General features: G+C 38.7%; 1 protein-coding gene across 2 annotated transcripts in view; it reads left to right on the top strand.

Annotated features, from left to right (window-relative positions):
• Window positions 1–3,383: 3,383 nt before the first annotated feature.
• WDR26 (WD repeat domain 26) overlaps window positions 3,384–27,968 on the top strand; it is a 43,161-nt gene continuing 18,576 nt past the window's right edge. The window contains exons 1-8 of one of the 2 annotated variants that reach the window (XM_029228606.1): window positions 3,384–4,147; window positions 5,985–6,084; window positions 6,185–6,289; window positions 11,845–11,981; window positions 14,336–14,433; window positions 16,141–16,297; window positions 21,486–21,624; window positions 27,111–27,251. In XM_029228606.1, the coding sequence (XP_029084439.1) occupies window positions 3,720–4,147; window positions 5,985–6,084; window positions 6,185–6,289; window positions 11,845–11,981; window positions 14,336–14,433; window positions 16,141–16,297; window positions 21,486–21,624; window positions 27,111–27,251 (1,305 nt within the window). In that variant the 5' untranslated portion in view covers window positions 3,384–3,719. The remainder of the gene's footprint in view (window positions 4,148–5,984; window positions 6,085–6,184; window positions 6,290–11,844; window positions 11,982–14,335; window positions 14,434–16,140; window positions 16,298–21,485; window positions 21,625–27,110; window positions 27,252–27,968) is intronic. The other variant, XM_029228605.1, reaches the window with a different exon arrangement.

Genomic DNA, 27,968 nt, shown 5'->3' with positions numbered 1-27,968 from the left:
ATCTTGTAGTTGGAAAGTCTTTAGACTCAATTAGTTCAACTACCTACTCTGTAATATCCCTGAAAGCCTTTGCTTGAATATCTGTAGGACAGTAAGTTGCCTCTTATTTGGAACCTAGCACAGGCTTGGTCATATAAAGATTTGGTAAAATAGCACAGAAACAAGATAAATGAATCAAATACCTGAATATGCATTCAATTTTTTCCCCCCTAAAAGACAGCTTGGACCTTTGTTCATAAATGCATCTCAGTTTTTTCCAGGATGAGGGTGAAAAGGGGAAGGCAAATCAAGGGGACAGCAATCTAGAAAGGCTCCTCTCTGATAACTTGAAGAAGGGGTTTTACCAAGTTAAAAAACATTGCAAGGGCTTCCCTGGTGGCGCAGTGGTTGAGAGTCTGCCTGCCGATGCAGGGGACACAGGTTCGTGCCCCGGTCCGGGAAGATCCCACATGCCGCGGAGCGGCTGGGCCCGTGAGCCATGGCCGCTGAGCCTGCGCGTCCGGAGCCTGCGCGTCCGGAGCCTGTGCTCCGCAACGGGAGAGGCCACAACAGTGAGAGGCCCGCGTACCGCAAAATATATATATATATTGCAAGCAGACTTCAATATTGGAAGGTTAAATAAATGATACTCAGGAGGGCAAGGAGGCTGGAAGTCAGGAAAGGCTCCCCCGAGGAGGTGAGAAAGGAGCCAAGTCTTGGATCAGAAGGATGGAGAGAAGGTAGGAGGTATGGTCAGACTCAGAAGAAATGAGCCCAGCACATTTGGGGAACAGCAGTGAAGGGTTCAGAAAGGGGGTAGGAAAAGACAAAGTCAAAGAGAAAGATTGAGGTCAATCTACAGAGAGCAAGATAAACTCTGGATTGTATTCTCTAGGTAATGCGGTGTTACTGAAGGTTTCTGAGTGTATGTAGAGTGGTATTTCAGAATCATTCATCTGCCATGGACTTGAAACCTGGCTCTAAAAAAATCCAGAGTTCAGACAACAGACTCTCCAGCTGTACTTTAGTTTAGAGAAAAATGTGTGCACACGTGGACTTCATAAATTCAGAATTCTAGTAACAGCAGTCTCGGTCTCATAAACTATAGAAAAGCTGGGGTATATATATTGAGTTTAGACACCAGTTGAGACCAGTTTCTTTTGCCTTTCATCCTTTACTTTTGTTCATGAAGTGTAAGCCGTGTCTGTGGCTACCACTAAGTCATTGTTTCCTTTATGAAAGCTACAGATTTTATTCAGAAGCTTGTCCTCAGTACTGCTATGGGCCTCATAAATTATTACAAACGACTTTGCAAAATTTAATTTTGTATAAACAATAACAATGCTTTTAATAAGAAGTCTAAAGTTAACGAACAAACAGGGATCTCTGAAGTGTTAACTATCTAGTAATTCAGGCTCCGCTGGATACGGTGGCAGTGCCCTACGAAACTTAGCTAGAACTCAGGTCTCTTTCAGGTGAATAATAAAATTGAATGTGAGTCACCTTAAAATTACACTGCCACCTGGAAGCACATTTAAGAGATGAGACTAAAAGCTAAATCTCTGTCAGATCTTGCAATGGTCTTCCTCTCCCTTCCTCTAGCCTGTGGATCAATAAAGCTCAGGATTCTTTAATAATTTCTCATAAGCATTTTTAAAAATTATTTTTCTAAATTTGAAAAGTAACCAAAGACCTCAAAGTTACTTTGAGCTATAAAATTTGCAATTTCAGAGCTATAAGATGCATTAGGGACTTCCCTGGCGGTCCAGTGGTTGGGACTTCGCCTTCCAATGCAGGGGGTACGGGTTCGACCCCTGGTCGGGGAGTTAAGATCCCACATGCCTCGAGGCCAAAAAAAAAGCCACAAAACGTAAAACAGAAGCAATATTGTAAAAAATTCACTAAAGACTTTAAAAATGGTCCACATCAAAAAAAAAATCTTAAAAAAAAAAAAGATGCATTAGTTGAGTCCATGTTTTTCCACAGGAAAACTTCTTCAGAGAAAGATTGTTTAAATTTCTGAGAAAATGTCTGTACATATCGGTGTATATGCTATCGACCACACACCGGTAAATAATTGTTTGGAGTAATGGAGACTATTCACCAATGATCAAGATTCAGCCCAGCTCTTCCTTGCCGCTTTTCTACATCCACATAAACGAGTAAATTACAGCGACGCCGAAGCCTCACAGTTCACCTAAACATTGCAAGCCTGGATCTCAATTCTCCTTAAGGTGCATGTTTTGGAGGCAACAGCTCGGTCTGTATTACTGCTGCCTAAACTGGGCAGTGACTCAAGAGGCAGCTGGAAGGAGGTGCTGGGCAATAGCTAAAAAAAGAGTGAAAGCCCCTCAGCAAAGTCCCGCCTCACTACACCCACAGTCTTTTTCTGACTCCTTGGCCCCATCAGATATTGCTCTTATCCATTATCCCACCTTCCCGGGGTAGAGCACAGAGTTTCCTAGGCTCATCATCTCAAACCTCCTGGGATGGCCCGGGCACGACAACTGTGTATGGCACTTGGCTGTGGAAGTTCGAGTTCTTCACACTCAAACGAAGAGCTGGTCAGTCCTGGTTACCATTAAGTGAGTCGACAAGGACTGCCACAGCCCTGTGCCTGGGAGTTCTCGTGACAAAACCTCGCCACCTGCTCGACCCCATCCTCGGCCGGGGATGGAAATCTGCAGTCCCTCCGCACGCCTGGCGTTTCTAGGTCACCCTGGGGTCCACACGCACACACTCGCGCACGCGATCGCCGCCCTCCTGTGCACGCCCGGCTTCGGAGGGACGGAACAAACTTACTTCTCGCCGACGCAGCCCAGCCAGGGCGCTGGGGGCGAGACCTAGCCGGCCAGGCCCGAGCTCCAGGGTGGATCGGCTCGGGTCGGGTCGGGGTCGGGGTCAGCCCCAGCCGGCCCGCCGGCCTCCCTCCCCTCGCGCCCAGCCGGCCCCCGGCGCACGTGCCGGGTGACAGGCCCCCTATAGGTTCCATACCTGCCACCGGAAGTGAGTGAGGAGGGCAGTATAGGCATTTCCTGTGACGCGAGCGCCTGGACTCCATTAGGCAGCAGCTGGGGGAAGAATCAACACACCAGGGAGCAGAGCGGAGCGGACCCGAGGACAGAGGCGGCAGCTGCCTCCGCTGCCGCCCGCCGCCGCCGCCGCCACCGCCGGGGCTCAGCCCAGCGGCGGGCCCCACGCCCCCGCAGCCGCCCCGCGGCGCCCCCCGGCCCGACCCCGCGCACAGCCCGATCTGCCTCCGGGAAAGGGGGGGAATGGCCTATCCGATCCTCTTCTCCCCTCCTCCTCTCCCTCCCTCCCTCCTCCCCCTTTTCTCACCCCTTACCCTGACCCCTCCCCGTCCCCCCCCTCACCCCGACCCTCTCCCCGGCCCCCGCCTCCCCTCCCCCGCCTCGCCCCACCGGCTTCCCACCACGGCCTCTCTCGGCGAGGAAACTCTGGCCTCCGCTTCCTCCTCCTCCGACTCGGACACCGGCGGAGCCTCCCCGCCCCCGCGGAAGAAACCCCGAGCCTCGGCGGCGGAGGGAGCAGGAGAGCCCGGGGCTTCGGCAGGCAGAGCAGGCCTCTCCCCTCCGTCCTCGTCGTCCTCGTCCTCGTCGTCGTCGTCCTCCTCCTCCTCCTCCGTGGTGGTAGTGGTGGGACTCCCCCCGGCTGCCCCTTCCGCCGCCGCTGCCGTCCCCCACCGAAGTAGCGGCCACAGCCTGGTCAGCGGCAGCATCATGCAGGCCAACGGGGCAGGAGGAGGAGGAGGAGGAGGCGGCGGCGGAGGAGGAGGAGGAGGAGGAGGGGGCGGCGGGGGCCAGGGACAGACCCAGGAACTCGCCTGCCTGTCGGCCCAGAACGGGGAGTCGTCCCCCTCGTCGTCGTCGTCCGCGGGGGACCTGGCCCACGCCAATGGGCTCCTGCCTTCCGCCCCCTCCGCCGCCAGCAACAATAGCAACAGCCTGAATGTCAATAACGGGGTCCCCGGCGGGGCCGCCGCCGCAGCCTCCGCCACCGTTGCAGCTGCCTCCGCCACCACCGCCGCCTCCTCTTCCTTGGCCACCCCAGAACTGGGCAGCAGCCTCAAGAAGAAGAAGCGGCTCTCCCAGTCAGATGAGGATGTCATTAGGCTAATAGGACAGCACTTGAATGGCTTAGGGCTCAAGTAAGTATCCCTTCCAGGCAGCTGGTGTGGACAGACCGAGGGACGGAAGCGGGAGGGCGGGGGGTGGCTGGAAAGAGCTCAGGCAAAGGGAGAATTACTGCTGGGCCCAGGACACAGGAGGACGCAGCTCAGACAGGCTGACCGGGGAGGAGGAGCCCACCTGCAGGGAAATAAGGGGAAATCAATCAGTCTGACAAATTGTGTGGTTGGGGGTTGGGCAGGGGGCGTAGAAACCAAAAGATTCACCCCTCCCCGTACACCTTCAGAGCGTAATTGTCTGTCAATAAAGACAGATGCGGGAGTGTGTCTGTGTGTGTGTTGGGGGAAGGGTGGATTAGAGCTGGTGGAAATAATGAACCTTGGAGGATTTGTTTTTCAAGGGTACCTCAGAGGCATCTTTGTGGGACACCTCCCCCCCGCCCCCAGCCATGACAGACAACCCAGGCAAACTACCAATCAGGAAAGACAATCACTTACAAGTGTTTATGGGAACTGAGGGGCTGGGATAATTTGGAAGGAGGCTGCTGAATAAATCTGATGGGAATAATGGAGTAAGTTACCATGTTGATGTCATTTAAAGGCCCTTGTGTGTACAAGAGGCCTGCCACTAACTTGTCTGAAATCTCACTGTAATACCAAGAAGGCTACTGCCTCTGAAAAAGGGACATCTGATCTGGTGAATCATTTATTTTCAAATACAATTTAGATGACCTTGTGTACCTAAAGTAGGGTGAAGGTGGATGACCTTGGCCCCAAACCCCCGTTTTGTATACACACAAAGGAAAACCAGGGGTGGTGGAAAGTAGGATTGGTGGGAGTGCCGTGGAGCTTGATGGAGGATGAAGCAGAACCAGAGAGAATTAAGACTAGAGAACAACATGCAACAGTTTTCAGCTTCAAAGCATAGATTAAAATAAGCTCTTAGTATATTTTGGATTTATAGATTTGTTATGGGGAGAGGGAGAAAAGAGCACTTTTTAAAAGTGACATAAGTATTTTGATTCTCAGGCAGATTATTGCACTGTTTTTTGCTGAAAAATAAATGGAGCTGAATAAGAAAGCATTGAAACATAAGCAAATATGTAAGACTGATAAAGATTCTTAGATATCAAAATATCTGATGGAAGAAACCACATGTGGTGAATCGTTTAAGCTCTGAAAGAAATATATCGAAGGAAGATTTCACTTTGTTCCCTAAGGAAAAGCATTTCCTAAATGCTAACAGAACATATTACTGAGACAAGAAGCAAGCTGACAGCAGCAGGAGGAAATAACTCGTGACTGTTTGGAACCTACACCATAGTAAATTTTCTATTTTTAGTATAGAGAGAAAGCGAATGATTTTTTGATGCTGGATTTATTTCAGTTTTAAAGATTGACCTATTAGAATTTCTTTGCAAACATAATATCTGGATGTAAGGCTCTTAACCTAATACAGGTCATCTCCATCACCTTGTATGTAACTAACAGTTTTTATCTTTCCAAATGTAGTAACGTGGTTAGTATATAGATCATGGTTTTTCGCTTTTTTTAACCTGTTGGTTAGAACACATTTTTAGAAATTTTATACTTCATTAAAGGCATTAAATGGAAAAGGAGGAAGAATTTATTTTGATTCTGGTTTCAAGAACGTTTTTGACTTGACTAGATGTAAACCTAGGTGGCAGTTTAAAAATCAAGTTTGTTTAGCCAAGCACATCAAAGCTATTTATTTCTTTTTCCTTCATCATGAGGTTAGCTTAAGAACTTTTGCAACTGTTTTCATAGACAGTAGTTTATTTGGAAGAGTAAACCCTAAAGTTGGTCAGGTCTTTTTTACACTGTATCTCTCCTGCAGCCAGACTGTTGATCTCCTCATGCAAGAGTCAGGATGTCGTTTAGAACATCCTTCTGCTACCAAATTCCGAAATCATGTCATGGAAGGAGACTGGGATAAGGTAAAGTAGGGCATATAGAGCTGTGTAACTGCTGCTAAAATTGTATATTTGATGTGCATTTTGTGACATTTCTGTTTTTCTCTTATACCAATTTTTGCAGGCAGAAAATGACCTGAATGAACTAAAGCCTTTAGTGCATTCTCCTCATGCTATTGTGGTAAGAGGCGCACTTGAAATCTCTCAAACGTTGTTGGGAATAATTGTGGTAAATACACTTTTGTTCTTAGTTTCACATTTATGCTTATTTTAGTAGGTTATTGATAACTCTAGGCTTCTGCCTCTTATAAAAGATAAGGCCTTAACTTTCAAATAATTAAACTTGTAAACTAGGATGAGTGTTGATGTTTCATAGTTTGAGTTTTATATTTTTAAAATGTTTAGTAAATGTGTCCTTTGAACCTTTGAGTTTATAAATTAAGCTTTTGCTAAATTATGTTGAAAGATCTTTATGCTTTTGATACTATTAATAGGAGTTTAATATTTATAGAATCAGGAATAAATTATACTTTTATTATTTAAAATACTGAATGTGCTGGTAAAGAAAACACGTTTGGGTGTATATATATCCATATAGCCTTAAGTAGCTGACACATTCATTATCTTTTTTTTAAAACAAATCTTTGGGAATTGTAGTTAATTCAAACCAGCTCCATTGGTGTGCTCACCATTTTCCATTCTTGCATTCCAGTTGTGTGAATTGACAGTGTCCAAGTTTGTATAATAGATATCGCTCTGGTGGAGGTTTAGTATGCAAATTTGACCATTGGGCTCTGCTTACTGGCCTTATTTCCTGACAAGATCAGTTTAGTAGTTCAATCTGTTAGCCTCTTTCATAAATCTTAATGAATCTTTTATACTAATAGGCTTTAATTCTTCAGTAGATGTTGGTGAGGGAGAGGAGGGGATGAGTTTTTCCTAAGTCCTTGTGATTGGAAACCATGAAGAATCAGCTGCTGGCTGCTGGCTTTTTAACTTCTAGCTGATTCATTTGTTGTCAAAAGCAGTTTCCTGTCTGGTGGGGGAGGGACAGAAGGCAAATAGGAAGTGAAGTAGGGAAATCAGCTGTTTGTTAAATATTAGTAAATGCCTGTTACATTTTGATTTTTTTTTTTTTAATTGGGTCAAACATTAATCTTTCTGCCTTTGTGTATAGACCTAATAGACTCTCCTGTTTCAGTTTTGGGGTTTTTTTTAAAAAAATCTTAATTACAAGAGTTTTCAAATTCTTAATATAATTGTTTACAAAAATATCCTAGAGAATGGACTTCAGGTGAATTAAAGGAGCAACCAATATGAACAAATACGGATTCAGTTAAATTGACGCTTTAGTGTTTTGTGGGGTTTTTTTTTTTCCGTAAATACTAAAATTTTTAACTTATTATCAGGCATCTGATTCAATAGTAACTCATGGAATAATCAGTTCCATGGTAAATTTTTAAAATGAAAACACAGAAGTTAAACATCTGTATTCAAAAGGATTGCAAATTTTCTACTAATTAAATTTTCCCCAACCCATATGTTTGGGTTTAAAAAAAAAAAAAAAAAAAACCTAAGTAAATTTTTATTGGGCAGTTTTTCGTAAATTGTTAGCCCTGACAGAATGGAAGGTGACCCTAATATAAAGACAATTACAAGGCCAAAATAAGAATTGGGTTTCCTTTCCCACTGGACAAGTTAACACTGCTTATATGGTGACAGTAGAGAACTTGCCCATGGACTATTTTAAAATAAGTGTGTGATTTCTTGGAGGATCATTATCCTTTTTTAAGCTTCATCCAAATTATATCTGTAATTTAGCAGTAAAAATTATTAATTAGACACACTTTTTTTCTTATTTGTTTATAGTAATTTGAGACTTCTGTATTGGATTTAGATTATAACTATCTCATTAGAAATCATCTTTGTAGATAATAAAGAGGAATCCTTTCTTTGTACAGCCTGTTCAGTCTGTAGAACATTCTAGGATCTAATAAGAGATGAAGATTAAATCTCTGGCTGAGCCTCACACCATCAAACTGTTTAGGTATTTATACACAGAAAGGGGTTCCAACTTTATCTCACTTTAAACATTAATGAATCAATTGCTTTTAAAGATTCAGGTCAGCATTTTTTCACCTAATTGTGTTTAGATTTACTCCTCTCCCCCACTCCATCTCCAGAAGATAATCTAATGTAAGCGCAAGTTTGTCATAATACCTTAGAAGACAACTATTTGGCTTTTGTTTAACATAATTATTTTAATTGTATGCCCAGACACATTTGATAACTTAGTCTAGACTAAAATTGTATTTTCTTTTTTAAACCTGAATGTTTCTATTGACCCAATCCACTCCCCCACTTCAACCCCCATATTTTTAAATGGTTTCTAGTCAAATGATACTAGGAATAGCAGAATTTTTTCCAGAGTTTCTGGAAGCTGAGCTTATGAATCAACATATTTTAGTTTGGGTTCAGATATTCTTAGCCATGTCTGGGGAATTTGGGTGGGTATTTGAGATCAATAACAAAACTTTTATATGTCTAAAAATGTCTGATTCTTATTTTAATAGAATAGAAACATGCTTAACAAAAGTGTTCAAATATTAACTTGATCTACAGAAATTTACTAGTATATTTTAAAGTCAAATAGGAGTTTTGAAAGCCATGGTTTAAATATAATTCATTTCCACTTTCCTCTGAGTCATGATTTAATTGATATAACTTGGTTATAACCTTATCTCAGAGCTGGTCATAACCACTGCTAAGTTAGCTAGGAGCTAACTGCCCTTGATAACCAGACTTCCTGTGTATCATAACTTCTGAGTTTCAGAGCTTCACATTGAGTTCAGTATAATTATATGGGAGGAAACAGTAAATCCAAATATTGGGTAGGGTGATGGGGGACAACAGCAGGATTTACCACGTGCACTATCTTATCTTTCAAACTATCCTACCTAGTCACTTACCAATTTCAAGTTTTTATCAGATAGTAAAAGAGAAAAAATTACTGCTAGGCCCAAAGATGCTGAAAAATTATCAGAGATCAGGAATGATCTCTTACAGAGGCCTAGTTAGGAGTTGGGGAAGGATACAAAGGAGAGTTTATTATCTCAACCTGTTTTCTTTTTTTCTTCATTTAAGAAGCTCATGATCTTTAAAAAAAAAAGAAAACCATAGTAAAGCCCTGTCCCCACCTCAGCAAACTTCAGTTTTGCCTGATTCTTTAAATTTTTTCAGTACACAATTAACGTCTTTTGTGACAGATGTTCATTTTCTTGAAACTGTATTTACATTTTTGTGCTTTAAATTTGGGGAAGTAAAATATAGCTTTACTTTCTCCATCTTTATCATATGTGTCAAATACTTGAACTGATTTTTAGGAGAATAAACAGTTTCTCAACCAAATCTCTAGCTATTCTTGGCCAGTAGCTTATTAGTTGCCATGCACAGTACCAGGAATTGGTATCTGTTTGAGGGTATTCTTTGTCTTAATCTGGATAAAATGACTCATAGGGAAATGTTCTTGGGCTGCTTTTATAGCATTCCCTGTATATACAGAAATATGTGTGTAGATTGGCTTCTCTCAAAGTTTTACTCTGCCTTCCTCTTCTCTCCTGCCCTGCCTCTGCTCCATAGAAAGAGAGTAACATGTTCTAGTAGTATCTTGATGGGAAAGTAAGGGGGAAATAGGAAATAGCAACTGGGGTACTGTCCCTACACACGTTGGAATGGGGAAGGTGGTGTGCATAGGACTTAATGATTGATACCCCCAAAGTTAAGACTTGCCCTGAATAAAAACAGACAGAATTTTCCCCCAGATTCCCAATTATTAAGAAAATTCAGTGAAGAAATTAAATACACATGCTGCCAATGGCATTTAAACAGAAAAATTCTGCAACTAAATGATACTCAAGTTTGATTCAAAAATCCTAGGTAAAGTGAAACTCTTAACATTATATTGATAAATGGAAGTATATGAACTCTTCATAAAGAGTTGAAGTTTTTTCAGAAGATAAAATGGTGAGAATATCCGTAATAACTTTGACTATTTGATTTTTAGATTTTGTTCTATTTAGTCTTTTGTTTTTGGTTTTTGTCACCTGATGGACTTTTAAAGTATTTTTTTTATTTGACATCTAGAGTTTAACTTTAGGTTACATGTGCAGTAACGTGTTTTCAGGGCATCTTGGTAACCTATTTCCGAAACATTCATTAGTAAATCTAACTTTACGTGTAAAATTTGGTAAGTGTAATTTTTCTAGAGTTATAGGAGCTTACCTCATAGTTTGAAATTTTTTCTTTTGTTCCTTAGCTATCGATTTAAGATTCGATTATTACCAAACATAAGCAATGTATCTTGTAAAAGATGTATTTAAATGTATGCCTAACTTACATGGGAGGGTTTGTTTGGTTTACTTTCTCTAGAAACGATTTTTATAAGCTTGTAGGTTATGCCTGCCTCCCCAATACTCCCTAAAAGAAAATCTTACAGAGCAATTCGTTATACTCTTAATTTTGTGAATAAACAGTAATTTCTCCACACCATTTTTGACAGCAGTTTATTTTTAATGTCCCTTAAAGTAAGCATCTTAATGAAGAAGAAAAGGCTGTCATTTGGGGTTTTCTTTTGAATGCATTTGAAATCTTTACCTCTATGTTCCTTGGAATCTCTAAGTATGACTAACATTTCCTGTCTACTAAATTTTCTACCTGCATCACTTGACTTGCTCAAGTGCCACAAGTGGCAGATTTGATAAATGAGTCCCTCCAAGCAGTGGTCTTTAATTAGGTTTAAGGTTTAAAAGAAATTGCAAGCTTAATATTCGTAAAAGCTCTTTTGTCTAGCAAAAAGCTGCTAAAACTGTGATGATCACTTTCAAGTCAAAAGTAAAGTAACAGAGTAAAGGAACATTAAAAGTATTAAAGCTGTACACATTTCAGAAAAAAGCTATATGTGAAAGGGCTTCACAATAAGCTGGAAATGGTTTGTCCTTTTGGGGGAAAAGAGTTGATAATAATTGTGCTTCATAGTGAAATGCATCAAGATAGTTACCAATACACAAAGACCTTTGAGTTCAACCTTCGATTGTTCAACCTCGATGGCATCCCTTTATTGCCACCTAGAGACAGTGAGTCCATCAAGCTCATGCTTGTCCACTTTAGTCATAGGAAACTCAGTACTTTGCACACCAGCCTCTAATCCAGTTGCTGGACACCTTTTCTTCCCTTTGATAAGCCAAAATATGACACTTTGTAACTTTGACCCAGTGGCTCCAGTTCTGCTTTCTGGTCTACTTAGTCCTTCTTTCACATTGTGGCTTTTAAGTAATTCCTCCATTAACTGGTTTTTCTGCTGTCTTTTTAAAACTTGTTGCATGAAACCCCCCAACAGCCATTATAGAAGTCAGACTTTTTAAAAAGCAAATTTAGAATACTTGGAATAGTTCTAACTTTTCACACAAGAAGTAAAATTCTAGGTGAATGTTTTGAGGGCAGAATTAATTTTCTCCTGTGTTGATGCCTTGGTCACTAATGATCTTTTCTAATTTGAGATTATTTGTTCAAAGCAGACTTTTATTAATATGTGAAATGGAGCAATAGGGTCACATTTAATCTGCTGTGACCCTATTAAATCAAAATATTTTGAGTCTTTTTAAAGCTTTATAACAATTATTTTTAAAGGGCATAGTAGAATGGTTTCTACTGTTCTGTTTAGGCACAAACATTTTCTGAAACTTCCATCAACTTTTTTCCCCTGACTGCTGCTTTCTGTCATGTCAGAGGATGAAGTTTTTGCTGCTGCAGCAGAAGTACCTGGAATACCTGGAGGATGGCAAGGTCCTGGAGGCACTTCAAGTTCTACGCTGTGAATTGACGCCACTGAAATACAATACAGAGCGCATTCATGTTCTTAGTGGGTAAGAAAGCTCAGTTCTTAGCTCCAGGTTGAGGAAGGAGCTATTTTTATCAAGGTTACCATTCCAAAGTTGCATTTCTTTTAATATTTTCCCAAGATGTGAGTATTGCTAAATTCTTGGGTAATATTTGTCTGGGTAATTTCACTTATGTGTGTACAAACTATTTTTGTCATCCTAGGAAGCTTTCCATATTGAAATAGAGAGATGCTTAAGTGGGTGAAGGGAGAAGAAATATGTATTAACAGTGAAATGCCATTTCATGATCTTCTATAAAAGCCCTGTGGCATAATCTTCTATTAAAAAAAAAGCAATAAAGTTTCTAGTGTTGATGCATACAGACATTTTTTTTTTTTAGCATATACTTGTCATGTACCAGGTCCTTGCTAAGCGTTTCATAGACACAATCTCATTTTATCCTCGTGTCGATCCCTTAAATGTTAGAGTGCCCAAACCCTTGGTTTTGGACCTCCCTCCCTTCTCTGTCTACACACGCTTCCTAGGTGATCTCATTCTATACTATGGCTTCACATACCATCTACATGCCAGTGGCTCTTAAACTTACCCTCTCATCTGAACTCCCAGTGTATATACCTGATAGCCTACTTGACAGTCTCCATTTGGATGTCTAAAAGGTATCTCAAAGTTACGTGTTGAGAACAGAAATGCTTAATTCCCATTGTCCCTCCACCCACCCAGCCCGCACAAACCTGCTCCTCCTCTCGTTTTCCTCATCTTAGCAAACGGTGAGACCTTCTACCCACTTCTTCCAACAAAACACTTAAACCTCATCCTTGCATTTTTATCTTTTAACTGTGACAAGTATTGTTCACGTAAGGAAATGGCCCAGAAATGACAAGATGTCGAATTGACATGGTTTCTTCCTCTTAGTCCAGTGTCCTTTGAGTTATACCACATGACTTCCCATAAACAGATACGCGTTTGAAACCTTAGGGTATAATGTGTATTTTCAAAAGGGAGCAGAGCAACCATGGGTAACTTTTGGAAAATTCTAAAAGTAAACAGTTTTTCGTAAAATTGATAATAACTCCCCAAAAGTTATTTTGGAAGCCAAATTTTTGCATTGTCCAACTTTTATAGGGTTTTGTGAGTGTAATTACTTACATATTAAAAAGTAAGTTCTCATCAGCTAAGGCACTATATATTTAGTAAACAGCAAGAGAACGAGTAGTTCTGCTGTTGGGTAGGAGGCTATTACATTATTTAGATGCTAAATGTAATATGCTAAATGCAATATGCAGTTAAGAAAAGGAGGTGGTGATACTCAAGTTAACTGAGAGGTTTCTGATACTTACATGATCATTTATCAAGCTCTACCTATATACCGGGTAGTAGACCAAGTACTTCATATACTCCATCTTATTTAATCCTCACTACCCTACTTAATACCCTTGTTACAAATGAGAAGAACAGATTGTCTGAGACCAGAGTACCAGGCGAAATAGCAGGAGAGTTACTTGCCAGGTCTAATCTCCAGGTTTGAATAATTCTTTCACTTCTTTTACTTTTAAAGCCTGTTCTTCTGAGAAGAGCCAGAACCAGGTCAGGGTCACACTTCCAGCAGGGGGCCCTCATGTATTCTCCAGAATCCATGAATTTAGCATTTATGCCTCCTTCGGCACATATAGTGAGTAATAAAACAGTTCCCAAATATTCTGCTTTGGTATCTCAGTACCTTTCACAAGATGACACGAGGATGATTATCCAATTATACCATTTCTTGAGTGGCATTTATGAAAAACTTTTGAAGGTATGTTGTTTTTGTTTAGTTAACTGAGTATGAATATCTTTGAAGGTTTTTTTTGGTTTTTTTTTTGTTTCGTTTATTGAGGAGCAGTTAGGTTAGCATATGGTTAAGAGAAAGTTCTGCAGCTACAATGCCTGGGTTCATTTTCTGCTTTGCTGCTTAACCCTAAGCCAGCTACTTAAGCTTTCTGTGTCTTGGTTTCCTCATTTATAAAAATAGAATAATAGTGTTTATTTCATATAGGATTGTTATGAACATAAAACGAACTAATATAAGTTGAGTGCTTAGTTAAGAACAGAGCCTGGCACCCAATAAGAGCTACATATGTATAATGATACATAACAGTAAATATAAGGAGGCATTTTGTTAATAGATAGCATAACAATAATATCTACTATTCTATTATTGTTATATTCAGGTGCCAGGTTGTATTAATGAATTGGGTCCACTGTAGAAATTTCTACTTGATTTATATTTCTTAGTAAGAACTAGATATCCAAAGTATAATCAGTATTTTTCAATTATGTTTAATTCAGAAAAAACCAAATATATGTTTGATATTTGGTGCTTTCTCTTGTCATATTTTTAGGTATCTGATGTGTAGCCATGCAGAAGACCTACGTGCAAAAGCGGAATGGGAAGGCAAAGGAACAGCTTCACGATCCAAACTGTTGGACAAACTTCAGAGTAAGAGTCTTGATTTTTGATGTTTCTGTATTTTCTCTTAGAAATGATACTACGAATCAATTAGGAAGACTTGTGTCTAGACATACTCTTATCAAGTGGTTATGTAAGAGGAGTGAGGGGGAATCCATTAGGAGGATTTTTTTTGATAGGTCTTTATTTTTTTTAAACACCTTAATTGGCGTATAATTGCTTTACATTGTTATGTTAGTTTCTGCTTTTTAACAAAGTTAATCAGCTATACGTATACTTATATCCCCATATCCCCTCTCTCTTGCGTCTCCCTCCCACCCTCCCTATCCCACACCTCTAGGTGGTCACAAAGCACCGAGCTGATCTCCCTGTGCTATGCGGCTGCTTCCCACTAGTTATCTGTTTTACGTTTGGTAGTGTATATATGTCAGTGTAAGAGGCCCTTTAAACCAGAGACTTCAAATTCCGCCATGGAGCCTAAGAAGCTAACTTCAGGAGTCAGTGACAGGATGCTGGTCCCAGAGCAAGTCTCCTTTCATTTCTTTTATGTAGTGATGCTCTGCTTAAGATTCTGTTTGGGGGAGAAATGCTGTGGTTAGAGAAAAAAACATGTAAACCACAGCTTTAAGCCACAAGTGTTTTAGATAGAGGGAGACCTCGTTTTATTGCTCTTCACTTTATTGCGCTTCGCAGATAACTGCAGTTTTTACAAATTAAAGGTTTGTGGCAACCCTGAGTTGTCAAATGATAGTTAGCATTTTTTAGCAATAAAGTATTTTTTAATTAAGGCTTGTACATTTTTTTTAGACATAATGCTGTTTCACACTTAACACACTACAATGTAGTGTAAACACAGCTTTTATATGCACTGGGAAACCAAAAAAATACTTGTAACTCGCTTTGTTGTGATGTTCCCTTTATTGCGGTGGTCTAGAACTGAACCCACAGTATCTCCGAGGTATGCCTGTTTTTTGTTGATTTCAACAGTAAGGCACAGATTTCTTTAGGTAAAATGTTTTACCCTCCTTCCAAATATTTTATATAACTTCCAAATTAGAGTAGGGGTTTCATTTTTGCCACATCTTTATAATGAAAGACCCTCTTTCCCACTCTGGTTATACCATATTCTGTGTTTTCATGTTGAGGTGGGAGTGGAGATCCTAAGAATCAGAAGACCATGTGGTTGTGGAGGTGTAAGCCTTGAAGGATTGGAATAGATTGGTATCTATAATCAAAACTCCAGTTATATTCCCTGAATTTTCACACTATCCTTGGCATTAGAAGCAATTTGATGGGACCTGGAACTTGTTCCAGCATTTTGGCCCGCTCTTCGTTAAGTGGGTATAGGAAAAATCTATACTTGTAGTGATGCTTCATCTCCCTCTGGGACACAGTTATCTCTAGATTTTCTTTTCGTCATCACTGCCCTTTTATTTTTTGCTGAGTTGTTGTTGTTGTTGTTGGGTTTTGTTGTTGTTCTAGGGGATCCACATGCAAATTAAAGCCCTCCTGCCCAAGTGTATTCCATTCTAGTGGCAACCTAGCTGTAGGTGCTGACAGATATTCATGAAGCTTACATGTTACATTGCCCAGAGCTGCTCTATTTAAGGGCATGGTATTATTACAGTGAGGGCAGGTACAGCAGAAGATGAGTCAGATGTCCTAAATAAAAGTAAACTGTTTTGTTTTTTTAATTTTAATTTTAATTTCTCTTTTTTAAAATATCTTCTATTAAAGCCTATTTACCACCATCAGTGATGCTTCCTCCACGGCGTTTACAAACTCTCCTGCGGCAGGCGGTGGAACTACAAAGGGATCGGTGCCTATATCACAATACGAAACTTGATAATAATCTAGATTCTGTGTCTCTGCTTATAGATCATGTTTGTAGTAGGTAAGAGAAAAACTTCTTACATTCTAAAGTAGGCTAACCTTTTATGGTCTCACTTATGAACTTTATTAAAATGTTTTTTTAGAGTTTTATCCTGTCACCATAAAACAATTCATGTTTGCTTTAGCATTCACAAGTACAGCTAGAACTCTTGAAGTTGACAATTAAGAGAAATTTGTATATGTTTATATAGGAAACCAGTCCTTGAGAACTGAAGCTGCAAAGCCTGTTTTGCCTTTATTTGCCTGTGGGTTTGGTTGGTCATTTTCTATATCTGGCCATTTTTTTAAGAATTTGTAAGTGATTGAAGTGTTTACTATCCTTGGATGCCAGAGATCACTTAGTGATTTTTTTTTTTTCCTGGACATTATGGCTGTTTTAACTATAGCCCAGATTATTTTCTGCTCGTAAAGGTCATGGAAATACTTTTTTCATAATGAAAGTTCTGCTTTTTAGTTGAAAGTGACCTTTCAACTAGACATGTTTAGAGCAACAGGTATTAACTTTCTGGTTTGGGTTTTATCATACCTACCCATCTACATAATTTAACTTTGAAGAATTCGGGCTTCACTTTCGATGTTAGGAGTGTTTTGAGTAAAAAAGTCCCTACTATTTGAACAATGATCTCCAAAATTTCAGCAGAGCTTTAATTTTTAAGATACTGAAAAACAAATTGTGAAATCTTTCAAACTCCAGGAAGAAAATTATTTGGGTCTGGTGAACCAGACATAACAGCTGCAGTGCACATGCTCAGTTTCTTTTATCAAATATCCTCAGAGAACTACTGAAAATAACATGCATAGGAAGAACAAAAATGTATAAGTATGAGAGCTTTGGAAAAACAAGGAATTTCTGAATAACCATAAAACTCATATATGTGTGCATACATGCACTACGATTTAAGATCATCTTTTACTTGGGCATAAACTACTTTCAAATGTAGTTGGATTCTCACTTCACCCTCCCCCATTGCAATTTAAAAAATAGTGATAATTGAACTATTGGCCATAAATTACTTAAGTCTTAGTCATCTTAAAGTATTGGATAATTACGTGGTGTACTTAAAGAAAGTGATTAGAGATCTTTTTTCCTTTATCCCTTGTTATTCTTTAACATTGTTCTCTGATTTGCTTAAGAGAATTTTTAACTCTTTTCGTTTAAGTTGAATGGAGGTAGGAGGAGATAATAGATTAAAAGGCTATCTGGTTTCATATTTTATAGCTCCTTTAGGGAATTTGAGATCAATGTTAAAATTAAGGCGATTGTGAACCCGAATTTTTTTTGGTTCATGAATTTATTGGTGGTGGAATACATTGAAAGGTATATATAGTAGACTTCATGGTTCAAGACGTGTCAGTAAGCTGAGAGCTTGCCTTCCTGTTTGGAAACTGCAATGTTATGAGCACATGACCTACATTTTTCTTAAGTGTTTTAATTTCTATACCAGTACCTGTGAAAGTAAATGATGGACAGTATTTAGTCTGACTTTTTCCAACCCTCAGATCAGGGATCAAACTCCTATAAACCTAAATAGAAAGCACTCTGAAGTGTTACATAAGAATGAAAGAGTTCTTGCTCCTCAGAAATAACCATTGACGATTGGAAGGTCTTCCCTATAATCTTCTAAAAACAAAACAAAACTTTGATTCTGTGCTCTTCCTGGTTATTACTGCCCATGCCCCCCTCCCCCCCACTGTAGAGCTAACTTCTTAAAATAGTTGCCTTCCTTACTACTTCTTCACCCTTCAGATTTCTGTAGTATTAGGGTTTACGCAGCCAACACAATACCAGAACTGTTCCTAATGTTGGTAAAGAACAACATCTTTATTAAATCCAATGGCTACTTTCCAACCTACATCTTAGCATTTCTATAGCATTTGACTGCTTTGCCGTGAAGCTTTTCCTTTTTCCAGACTCGGTTTTACTCCTGGCTACTCCTCCAGGAAAGAGGCTCCTCCTCTTTCCCTGTCCCTTTAATAAGTTTGTGTTCCAGAACTATGTTTCTTCTCTCACCCTACTCTTCCTGTTTAGGTTATACTTACATGATTCTAATGACCCCTAGGTCTGGGCTAGAGCTACAGAACTATCTCCTAAGCCTTAGACCTTAATACGACAATGTGGATATTACTCAAGTACCGTAAGTGCAACATCTCAAACAAGAATTTCCCTCTCCTCTCACTTATCCCTGCAAAGTCTGTTTTTCCTATTGAATTCCCTCTCTCAGTGAAAGGCTTCCATCTACCCAGTTTCTCCAAGGAGTCAGCCTTGACTTTTCACTCTGGGGAGACACTAAGTGGGGAGATAGATGTCAGGCACTAACTAAGTCAGTATATGTAGTCTTTAGAGTGAGTTGTGCCCTTTATTGCTGAACTGGGGAAATAGAACCTAAATTTTATGTAATTGCTGGTGTTCCTGACTCATCTGAACGTCTTCAAAATAAAAGTTGATATTTTTTATTGTTTGTTTTATTCCCTTTTAGAAACTACATTTTAGCACTGAAACTAGAAAACTGTATTTTCGGAATTAAATCTTAGCATTTAAATCTAAATACCGGCCTTCTTTAATCTCTGGAGAATAAAGAATTGATTATGAAAATATGAACTGTAACTTTTTTTTATCTTGATCAGCACTGAAGAAATTTCATTAGATTGTATATTATTTATATTTTTCACAATTCATGCATACATATTTTTGGTGAAATTTGATCAGTAAGGGACAGGAATTTTCTTGTTAAATAATTCTGTGGGATTTTTTCCACCAGCAAACGGTGGAAGAATGTTTCCACAGATAGCTGCTTATAAGTATTATTTTTTAGTAAAGGATCATAAAATATTTATAGAGTGTTAAGATTTATAAAATGTTAAGGTTTAAAACGCTTGATTAAAATGCTACTTTTTTTTCAGTTTGATTTGGGAAGGTACTGATATTTTTAACAAATCTTAAAATTTTAAATTTACTTGAAAACAAAGACATGTAAACTCTATCACTTTATATACTCTAAAATTAGCCTTTTAATAAACTAGGGGTTGTCAATTAGTCTTTTTAAAAGATTATTTAAGTAATAATAAAATAATGACAATTTAAATACCACCTTGACATTCAGATACAACTGACTGTCAATAATCTGGTTGCCTTGCACCCTGTAATTTTGATTATGAATCATTCCTTCCTTAAGAACATTTTGCTGCTCTGATTTTAGATATATCTTCATTCATGATCGACTTTAGCCATTTGAATTATTGTGTATTTTATACCTAGATATAAAGTGTTTCTCACTGAATAAATATTGACTATTACCCATAGGAGGGGGAAAAATCATTTTTGATTTAGAAGTACTTATTTGATTGAAATTTTATCCAGCAGTGTCTTGAAAAATATGATTTGAAAAATGATATTTGGAAAGAAAACTGACCCTGGAGTCAGCCATAGGTTTAAATCCTAGTTCAATTATTTATCAGTTTGATATCTGTTAAGTTACTTGCTCTCCTTGAGCCTCCTGAAAATGGGGCTATTACTTGCCTTGCAAGGTAGTTTTGAGAATTAACGCTACTATGTGTAAAGCATGTAGCGCAGTCCTTGGCATCTAGTAGGTGCTTAATAAATGTAAACTGGAATTGACTGTGTTTCAGTTCAGATATAGACTAATATTTTAATGTTAAAGCAATTTATAGTTAGACAGTCTAAACGTTTAAAGCGGTCTCCAAGTAGCCAACTGCTAAGGTACATACATTACCACGTGTGCCAGATAAAGAATGTTAATTTAATTTACATATTGCCAGTCAGGCTGGTGAATTGACAGAATATGTTTTTAAATTATAGATTGGTTGGGGGAAAAAAACAGAGGAGACCATTTTTTTAAAACAGACTTAGAAGTTACCCATTAATGTTTTAAGTAACTTTTTTACAATACAGATCTGTACTGTCCCAACAGTACAGATTAATTACATGTAGCCATTTAAATGTAAAGGAAAAGTCATTCAAATTCAAATTAAATGACAAAAATCTAAGTTCCTCAAGTGTGCTAGCCACCTTTCAAGTGCTCAGTAGCCACATACAGGTAGGGTTATCAGATTGGACAGTACAGTTATATAACATTGGTATTATCACAGAAAGCTCTATTGGACAGTCCTGATGTAGAAACTGGAAAAGGATAGAATGGTTTTTAAAAGTGAGTGCTTAATGAGAATAGTCATTCTTAGAATAACTTTATCCTCTTGAACTTAGGAAAGTTAATCATACAATTCTTTACCCTTAATGTGTAAAAACTGCAACTTACAAAGTACTGGCTAAGCGTCAGACTCAGTCTAAATGCTTTACATTCATTATCTCATCCTTGTAAAAGGAATTCTATAACGCAAGTACCCTTGTCTGTCTTTATTTTATGGCTGGAAAAGTTGAGATTTAGAGAGATTAAATAAGTTCCCAGAATCACAGCTAGTAAGTGGCCAGGATTTGAACCTAAGTCTCTCAGACTCTACTGCTCCCATTCTTAAGGCTTTACTCTTGACCACTACAGCCTCTACCATGTATTGCTCTTCTCCTGTGCTGTCCCCAAAGTAATACTAGTAATCACTTTTGAATAGCTGTTACATTCCAGCAACTTCAGGTGTGTTTCTCATCCTTATAGGAACCCTAAGAACCTTGTTACGTATATATTCATCTCATTTTATAGATGCGAGAACTGAGACTCAGAGGAGTTAAATGACTTGGCAAAGATACTAAAGCTTGTGACCCAAAATTGTCTGGCTACAGTGCCTGTTCTGTTTGTTATGCCAAGTTGCTTTTATATAAATGAAAATGTACATTATTTCTTCTAGAACAGCCTGATGCCAGCCCACTTATACAGACAAACATGAAGCCCTGGCTGTTAATTTTTATTTATATGAACTGACTTAATCAGACCAAAAATTCTCTTTAATCTTGAGGGCGGGGGGAAAGGATAAATTGTAAATTGAAGCAGACTTTAGGTTACTGATTTCCCCTGAGATTGCCTTGACTAATGTTATAATATTTTCTTTTTCAATATAACCAATATAAATGTGATTCTTAGGATTTACAAATGCATTCATATCTTATTTTGAAAGTTTTTGGTCTTCAAAGAAGTTTCATCAGTTGTTTAACCTTTTTCATTATTATTATTACTCTTAATCTATTTTAAAAGAATAATTATTTGTGGACTTATTTGTTTTAGGAGGCAGTTCCCATGTTATACTCAGCAGATACTTACGGAGCATTGTAATGAAGTGTGGTTCTGTAAATTCTCTAACGATGGCACTAAACTAGCAACAGGATCAAAAGATACGACAGTTATCATATGGCAAGTTGATCCGGTATGTACTCCAGTATGAGTGTTTAGATTGCAAAAAGTAGTTTTTAATCTAATTGATTGAGTACATATTTTTAAAGTATGTGTATATAAGTAGCATTCTTTTCCAAGAGCATTTTTTGTCATCTTTGTCATGTCTTATCTCTTTCTATGTTGTTTAGGTAATATATACAGATTAATATTATCAAAATTGTTGAGCGTTATGTGCTAGGATTGTACTTGGTCTGTGCGTGCATTATCTAGTTTTATCCTCTGAATAACGCTGTGAGATTCTAATATCTCCTGTTTTCCGATGAGGAAACCTAGATAAAAGTTAAATGCCCAGGCCCTCACAGCTTATATTTATAAGCAGAGTTAGACTTAAACCCAGGAATACTTTTACTCCAAACCTACTGCTCTTAATGTCTCTGCCAGTTTATCTTTGTTAATACTTGATTTACAGATTAATACAATGTCCATTCTGTCACAGGTTAGAAAAGACTCGTTACCATTTTGCCTTCTGAAACCCTTCATTATCTTCTGTAATTTGTGGAACCTCTGTTAAACACCCCCCCATTTCTTCCCCCCCCCCCCCAGTGATACATACGAAAAGTATTGTATTCTGGATGTAAAATTCTAAGTTCTCTCTAAAATTAGATTTGTCTTTGTTTATAACCAGGTGACCTACAGATTTGTAGAAATAAGTGTTTCCATTTCTTTCAGCCAATTAAACATTTATCGAGCAATCAAGGAAGTACATGACTTCAAATAGGTTAAGGAGATGTATTTGGTATAGGAGTCATTCACCTAAAATCAGAAATTATAAATAATCTTATTTTAAAATTTAGAATTAGAATATGATATTAGCCCACAATAAAGTTTTGAACTCCTATGTTGAAAAAATAGAGAAAGGGAGCCATAAAAGGCAATATTTTAAAAAGAAGAGAATCAAATTTGAGAGCATACATCAATTCTTGTGTACCTGCACTGTGCTATGAATGAAGAAAGGTAAATAAGATCTACCCTTTGCCTTAAATCAGGCATTCTTTCCCTTTTATTGTACCATGTACTCCTCTGGCAGTCTGAACCCTGTGGACCCCCTCCTCAGAATAATGTTTTTAAATGCATAAACCAAAACACATAGGAAGCCCAAGTATATATTATATATTAATTACAAAGGAAACCCAATTATATTGAAATATAGTTATCAAAATAGTACAGATACAGTATAGTAATAATGCTGCTTTTTTATTAACATATTAAGTAACAAATTCTAGCAGCAGATCTGATAGCTATAAGAATTTTGAATTAGTGACAAGCATAAATAATATTTTGAGATATCTGCAACAACTATAATATGATGTGAAAATATTTGAGATTTCCATTATTAACAGTCACCTAATATGACCTAATATAATACTTGATACTACCTTGCTTGTTAACTGCCTGCATTCAAGATTGAAGGAAATACTGAACTTCAGTCTGTGGTTAGTGAAAATAAAGGTGTGCATTTTCAAGTACAAGGACTGCTGCTTCTATCCCTGGATGACTCCTTTAGATCTCAGGTTAAGAACCTCTGTGAAAGGAATGCACAGTTTAGAAAGGGAAATTAAATACATTGAAATAAGAATCATACAGTATGTGTAAAGTATTGTGAAAGCACCAAGTAGCTTCACAGGTTAGGAGTACCTCATTTGAGGCTTGCTGTGCATAGCACAGGTGGAGACAGGAAAAGGAAGAGAGGGACCTTCCCTTCCTTTCTCCCCACCCCCAAGTAAGAGAATAGGATGACTAAGGCAAAGCATGGGAAACATGACTAGAAAAATAGGTTGGGATCCAGTCATAGCCTTTGAATACTATTATGAGGAGCATTTTTGTTCAGTAGTTATTTGCAAGATGTCTGAAAAGAAAGCAACAATATCAAAACTTTTTTTATTATGTTTTTTCTTCTAGCAGCAGTGTGTAAGAGTCCCTTTTGTTTAGCAAGTATTTATTGAGCACCTGCTGTGTGCCAGGCCTTTTGATAGAAGTCACACTGGGCTCCTGATAATATAGTGTACTGGAACTGGAAAGCAAGGGAAAGTTAAGACAAGTTAAGTCTTGGGTGAAGGAGAAGTAAATAATTATTTAGTGAAAACCAGTTATACCTGGTCCTTGTGTGAAAGGTAATGTGGCTGGACATTTGGGCAGAGATTTTGTAGACTAGGAGATGAGGTTAATGAAGTAAGTAGCAGCCAGATCGAGGAGGATCTTGCACACTGAGTTCAGACTTTTATGCCAGTGTTTCCCAAAGTGTTTCTGTGAGAATACTACTTAAGCAAGATGTTAATAGGGCTTTTATGGCCAGATTAGCTTGGGAAATGCAGAGTTAATGCTTACATTCATAGACTTTGGTATCATGATATTTTATTCTGTGAAATACTATTTGAAAAACTTCTTAAGAAAATTGGTGCTCTTTTGGAATATGTGTTTTGTGTGTGTACTTTTAATGGATAGAAAAAAGAATGTATAGAGAACCTTAAGATTTCAATTGATGTGATTCCAATGCCTAGTTTCCTTTAACAGGTTTTCTTACCTTTCCCCCAAAAAGGAATTTTACCCATTCCCCTGCCCAAAATCCAAGCAAAGTTAAGTGGGTTCCATGAACACAGTATTACCACTTGGAATATCTTACTATAGAGATATTGTACTTCGGAAGATACAATATTAATATTCTCATTTGTTTTCAACTTCTTCTTTTACAGCGGTCCCCAACCTTTTTGGCACCAGGGACCGGTTTCGTGGAAGACAGTTTTTCCACGGGGTGGGGGCGGTGGGGGGGAAGATGGTTCAGGCGGTGATGCAAGCAATGGGGAGCGAAGGGGAGTGACAGGGAGCGGCAGGTGAAGCTTCGCTGGCTCACCCGCTGCTCGCCTCCTGCTGTGCGGCCCGGTTCCTAACACGCTGCAGACCGGTGTCGGTCCGGGGGTTGGGGACCCCTGTTTTACAGCGTTGTATTTTTTAATTAATGTGCATGAAACAGTTAGTTTTTGGTATTTTTTTTTTATTGGAGTGTAATCGCTTTGCCATGTTGTGTTAGTTTCTCCTGTACAACGAAGTGAATCAGCTATATGTATACATATATCCCCTTCCTCTTGGACCTCTCTCACATCCCCTCCCCCCATCCCACCCATCTAGGTCATCACGGAGCACCAAGCTGAGCTCCCTGTGCTATACTGCAGGTTCCCGCTAGCTATCTGTTCTACACATGGTAGTGTATTTATGTCAAACATAATCTCCCAATTCATCCCACCCTCTCCTTCCCCACTGTGTCCACATGTCCATTCTCTACGTCCGCGTCTCTCTTCCTGCCCTGGAAATAGGTTCGTCTGTACTATTTTTCTAGATTTCACATATATGTGTTAATATACAATATTCATTTTTCTCTTTCTGACTTACTTCACTTCGTATGACAGACTCTAGGTCCAGCCACATTTCTACAAATGATCCAATTTCAGTCCTTTTTATGGCTGAGTAATATTCCATTGTATTATGCGTACCACATCTTTATCCATTCATCTGTTGATGGACATTTAGTTTTTGAGTTAAATACTTCTGTAGTAGTATTGTTTGTCATTAGTTTAGAAGCAAATCTTTGTGTAGATCTAAAGCACCACTATGAATGAAAGTTTGTTCCTAGAAGATCTTGAACTAGTCCAAAAGACTTGACTTGCTTATTAAATTATGCAAGCCACTTTGACCTAATGATACTGTGATCAAATACTCCATACCTATTGTCATCTTCCCGAAGAAGAATCAGAAGTAATTACATTGTGAACTGTTGAGTTTTGTCAAACAAATTCCCAGTCTTGTTTTAGCAGGCTAGTTCCAGACCCATTTCTAACTGCTTGTGGGTCATCACCATTGGAATTTCCCCCAGGCTCAAAACTGGTCTCCATAAGTCTTTAGTCTAGCCAAATTCCTGCTTCCTCTATTCACTGTCCGTATCCATCCTTATCCCCTAAAACAGAAATTTAGAGGTTGTCTTTGAACATTTCTTGTCTCATCCTGTCATGTCAGTTTTACATCCCATGTATATTTTGATCTGACCTCTTTCAGTCCTGACCATGTTAGTTTAGGGCCTCATTTTTTTGTCTTAACTATATGGCTGCTGTGCTGGCTCATTTGGGGTGTCCTTATCCTGTGTCTCTTCGTTCTGATTCATCTTCCACACTGTTGTATGAGTTCTGTTCCTAAAACCAAGTATATTATATATTCCCAAGCTTAAAAATCATAAGTGGCTCTTCACTCACAGGATAAAATTTAACACTTTAGCCTAAAATAATGGTGTCAGGTTTTCCAGTCTTGTCACTTGCCACTTCAGTGTTTGCACTATATATAGTTCATCCTGTAAAGCTTCAGAGTCGGGCACCTCAGGTCCAAATCCCTGGTGGTACCTGGTATCAACAAAGGCAAGTTTGTAACCTATCTGAACCTTCAGTTCCTTCCCTGAAATACGGGGGAGAAGAATTAATACTTAACCTTTTAGATTTATGAGGTTTAAATGAGATATTGTTTGTGGATAGTGCTATTACTGGTCAGCACTAAATAAGTGATAGCTCTGCTGGTGGGAATGTAAAACGGTTCAAACACTTGGAAAACAGTTTGGCAGCTCCTCAAAATGTTTAGCACAGCATTGGCATATAACCCAGCAATTCTACTCCTACATATAGACCCAAGAGAAAAAGACAGGTCTGCACAAAAACCCATACACAGTTCTAGCAACATTATTCATAATAGCCAAAAAATAGAAACAATCCAGATGTTGCAAAATACGGTGTAGTCATAAAATGGAATATTATTCAGCAACTAAAAGGCATAAAATACTGTTATATTCCACAACGTGGATGAACCCTGAAAACATCATGCTAAGTGAAAGAAGCCAATTACAAAAGACTTAGATGTTGTATGATTTCATTTATATGGAATGTCCAGAACAGGCAAATCCATAGAGTAAGTCGGGTTGCCAGCGCTGGAGGGAGGGAGAATGGGGAATAACTGCTAATGAGTATGGGGGTTCTTTTTGGGGTGATGAAAATGTTCTCAAGTTAGATAGTAGTGATGGTTGCACAATCTGTGAATATACTAAAAGCCACTGAATCATATACTTTAAAAAGGGTGAATTTTATGGTAAGTTATAGCTCACTAAAACTGTCTTAAAAAGGAGGGGATTAGCTTCTATTATACCTGTTTTCAGTTTCCTTGAAAGTCTCATAAGGACAAGGTCTGTGTCATCTTTATTTCCATCTAGAATACAATGCCCTTGTGTGTAGTAGACGCTTAACAGCTACTGCAGCATGAACGAGTCTTTATGAAGCAAGCTGTTCGAGCTTCAGTTGGGGGGGAAATGGGTGAAATCTGTGGAAATGTCCTCAGATTAAATTATATTATCAAAGTTCATCTTTGCAGCTGTTTAAGTTCTTGGGACTTTAGGAATTGGAGTTAACTAAGTTGTCTTGTTTTCCCTCCTAGGATACACACCTGCTAAAACTGCTTAAAACTTTAGAAGGACATGCTTACGGTGTTTCTTATATTGCATGGAGTCCAGATGACAACTATCTTGTTGCTTGTGGCCCGGATGACTGCTCTGAGCTTTGGCTTTGGAATGTACAAGTGAGCAAATTTCATCCTTGGTTTAGTCTTTAAAGTATAGTCATACTGCATGTATTCATTGTAACTTTATTCATGATCTGTAGACCAGCATCATTCAACCTAAATTACCATGATGTATCTCTTGTAAAAGATAATTCATCAAATGGAACCCAGGTGTCCAGATTTATACTAAATTTAAATATTATGTTGAGCATAGTAGCATTTTTGAAAGAATGATCAGGTATTTTTAGGGATGTTGTACTTCGTAGTGTATAATTTGTACTATTTACTGTAGTACTTTGTACCTCAAAAAAGACTTTACAGTTGTTTTACAGTTGCACAGTGGTACACGAAACTTACCTTTCAAGTGTGAAAATATCGACGTTATACCAAATTTTCCATTCTGATGGCAATTGCACCATCTCCTTGCTTATATTTAATGTTCCAATCTCGTTTAGTAAATTTAAGTTATGTTTTCAGTACTTATTATTAAGGATTTTATTACGGTTTCTAAATGAAAACTTGAACACTTTATCTAGGGTCCCATTTTAGAAAAACTCAGAGCTGAGTTCACTCCATTATCTACAGACTCTATTTGGAAACCTTGTAGTTATCATTTAAAATTATTTTGGGGCTTCCCTGGTGGCGCAGTGGTTGATAGTCCGCCTGCCGATGTGAGGGACACGGGTTCATGCCCCGGTCTGGGAAGATCCCACATGCTGGAGCGGCTGGGCCCGT

The sequence above is a fragment of the Monodon monoceros genome, unplaced genomic scaffold (assembly GCF_005190385.1).
Source record: "Monodon monoceros isolate NGI ecotype Baffin Bay Population unplaced genomic scaffold, NGI_Narwhal_1 Super_Scaffold_18, whole genome shotgun sequence".
NCBI lineage: Eukaryota > Metazoa > Chordata > Mammalia > Artiodactyla > Monodontidae > Monodon > Monodon monoceros.
The sequence above is the reverse complement of the archived record's forward strand: the minus strand, read 5'-3'. Positions and strand labels throughout refer to the sequence as shown.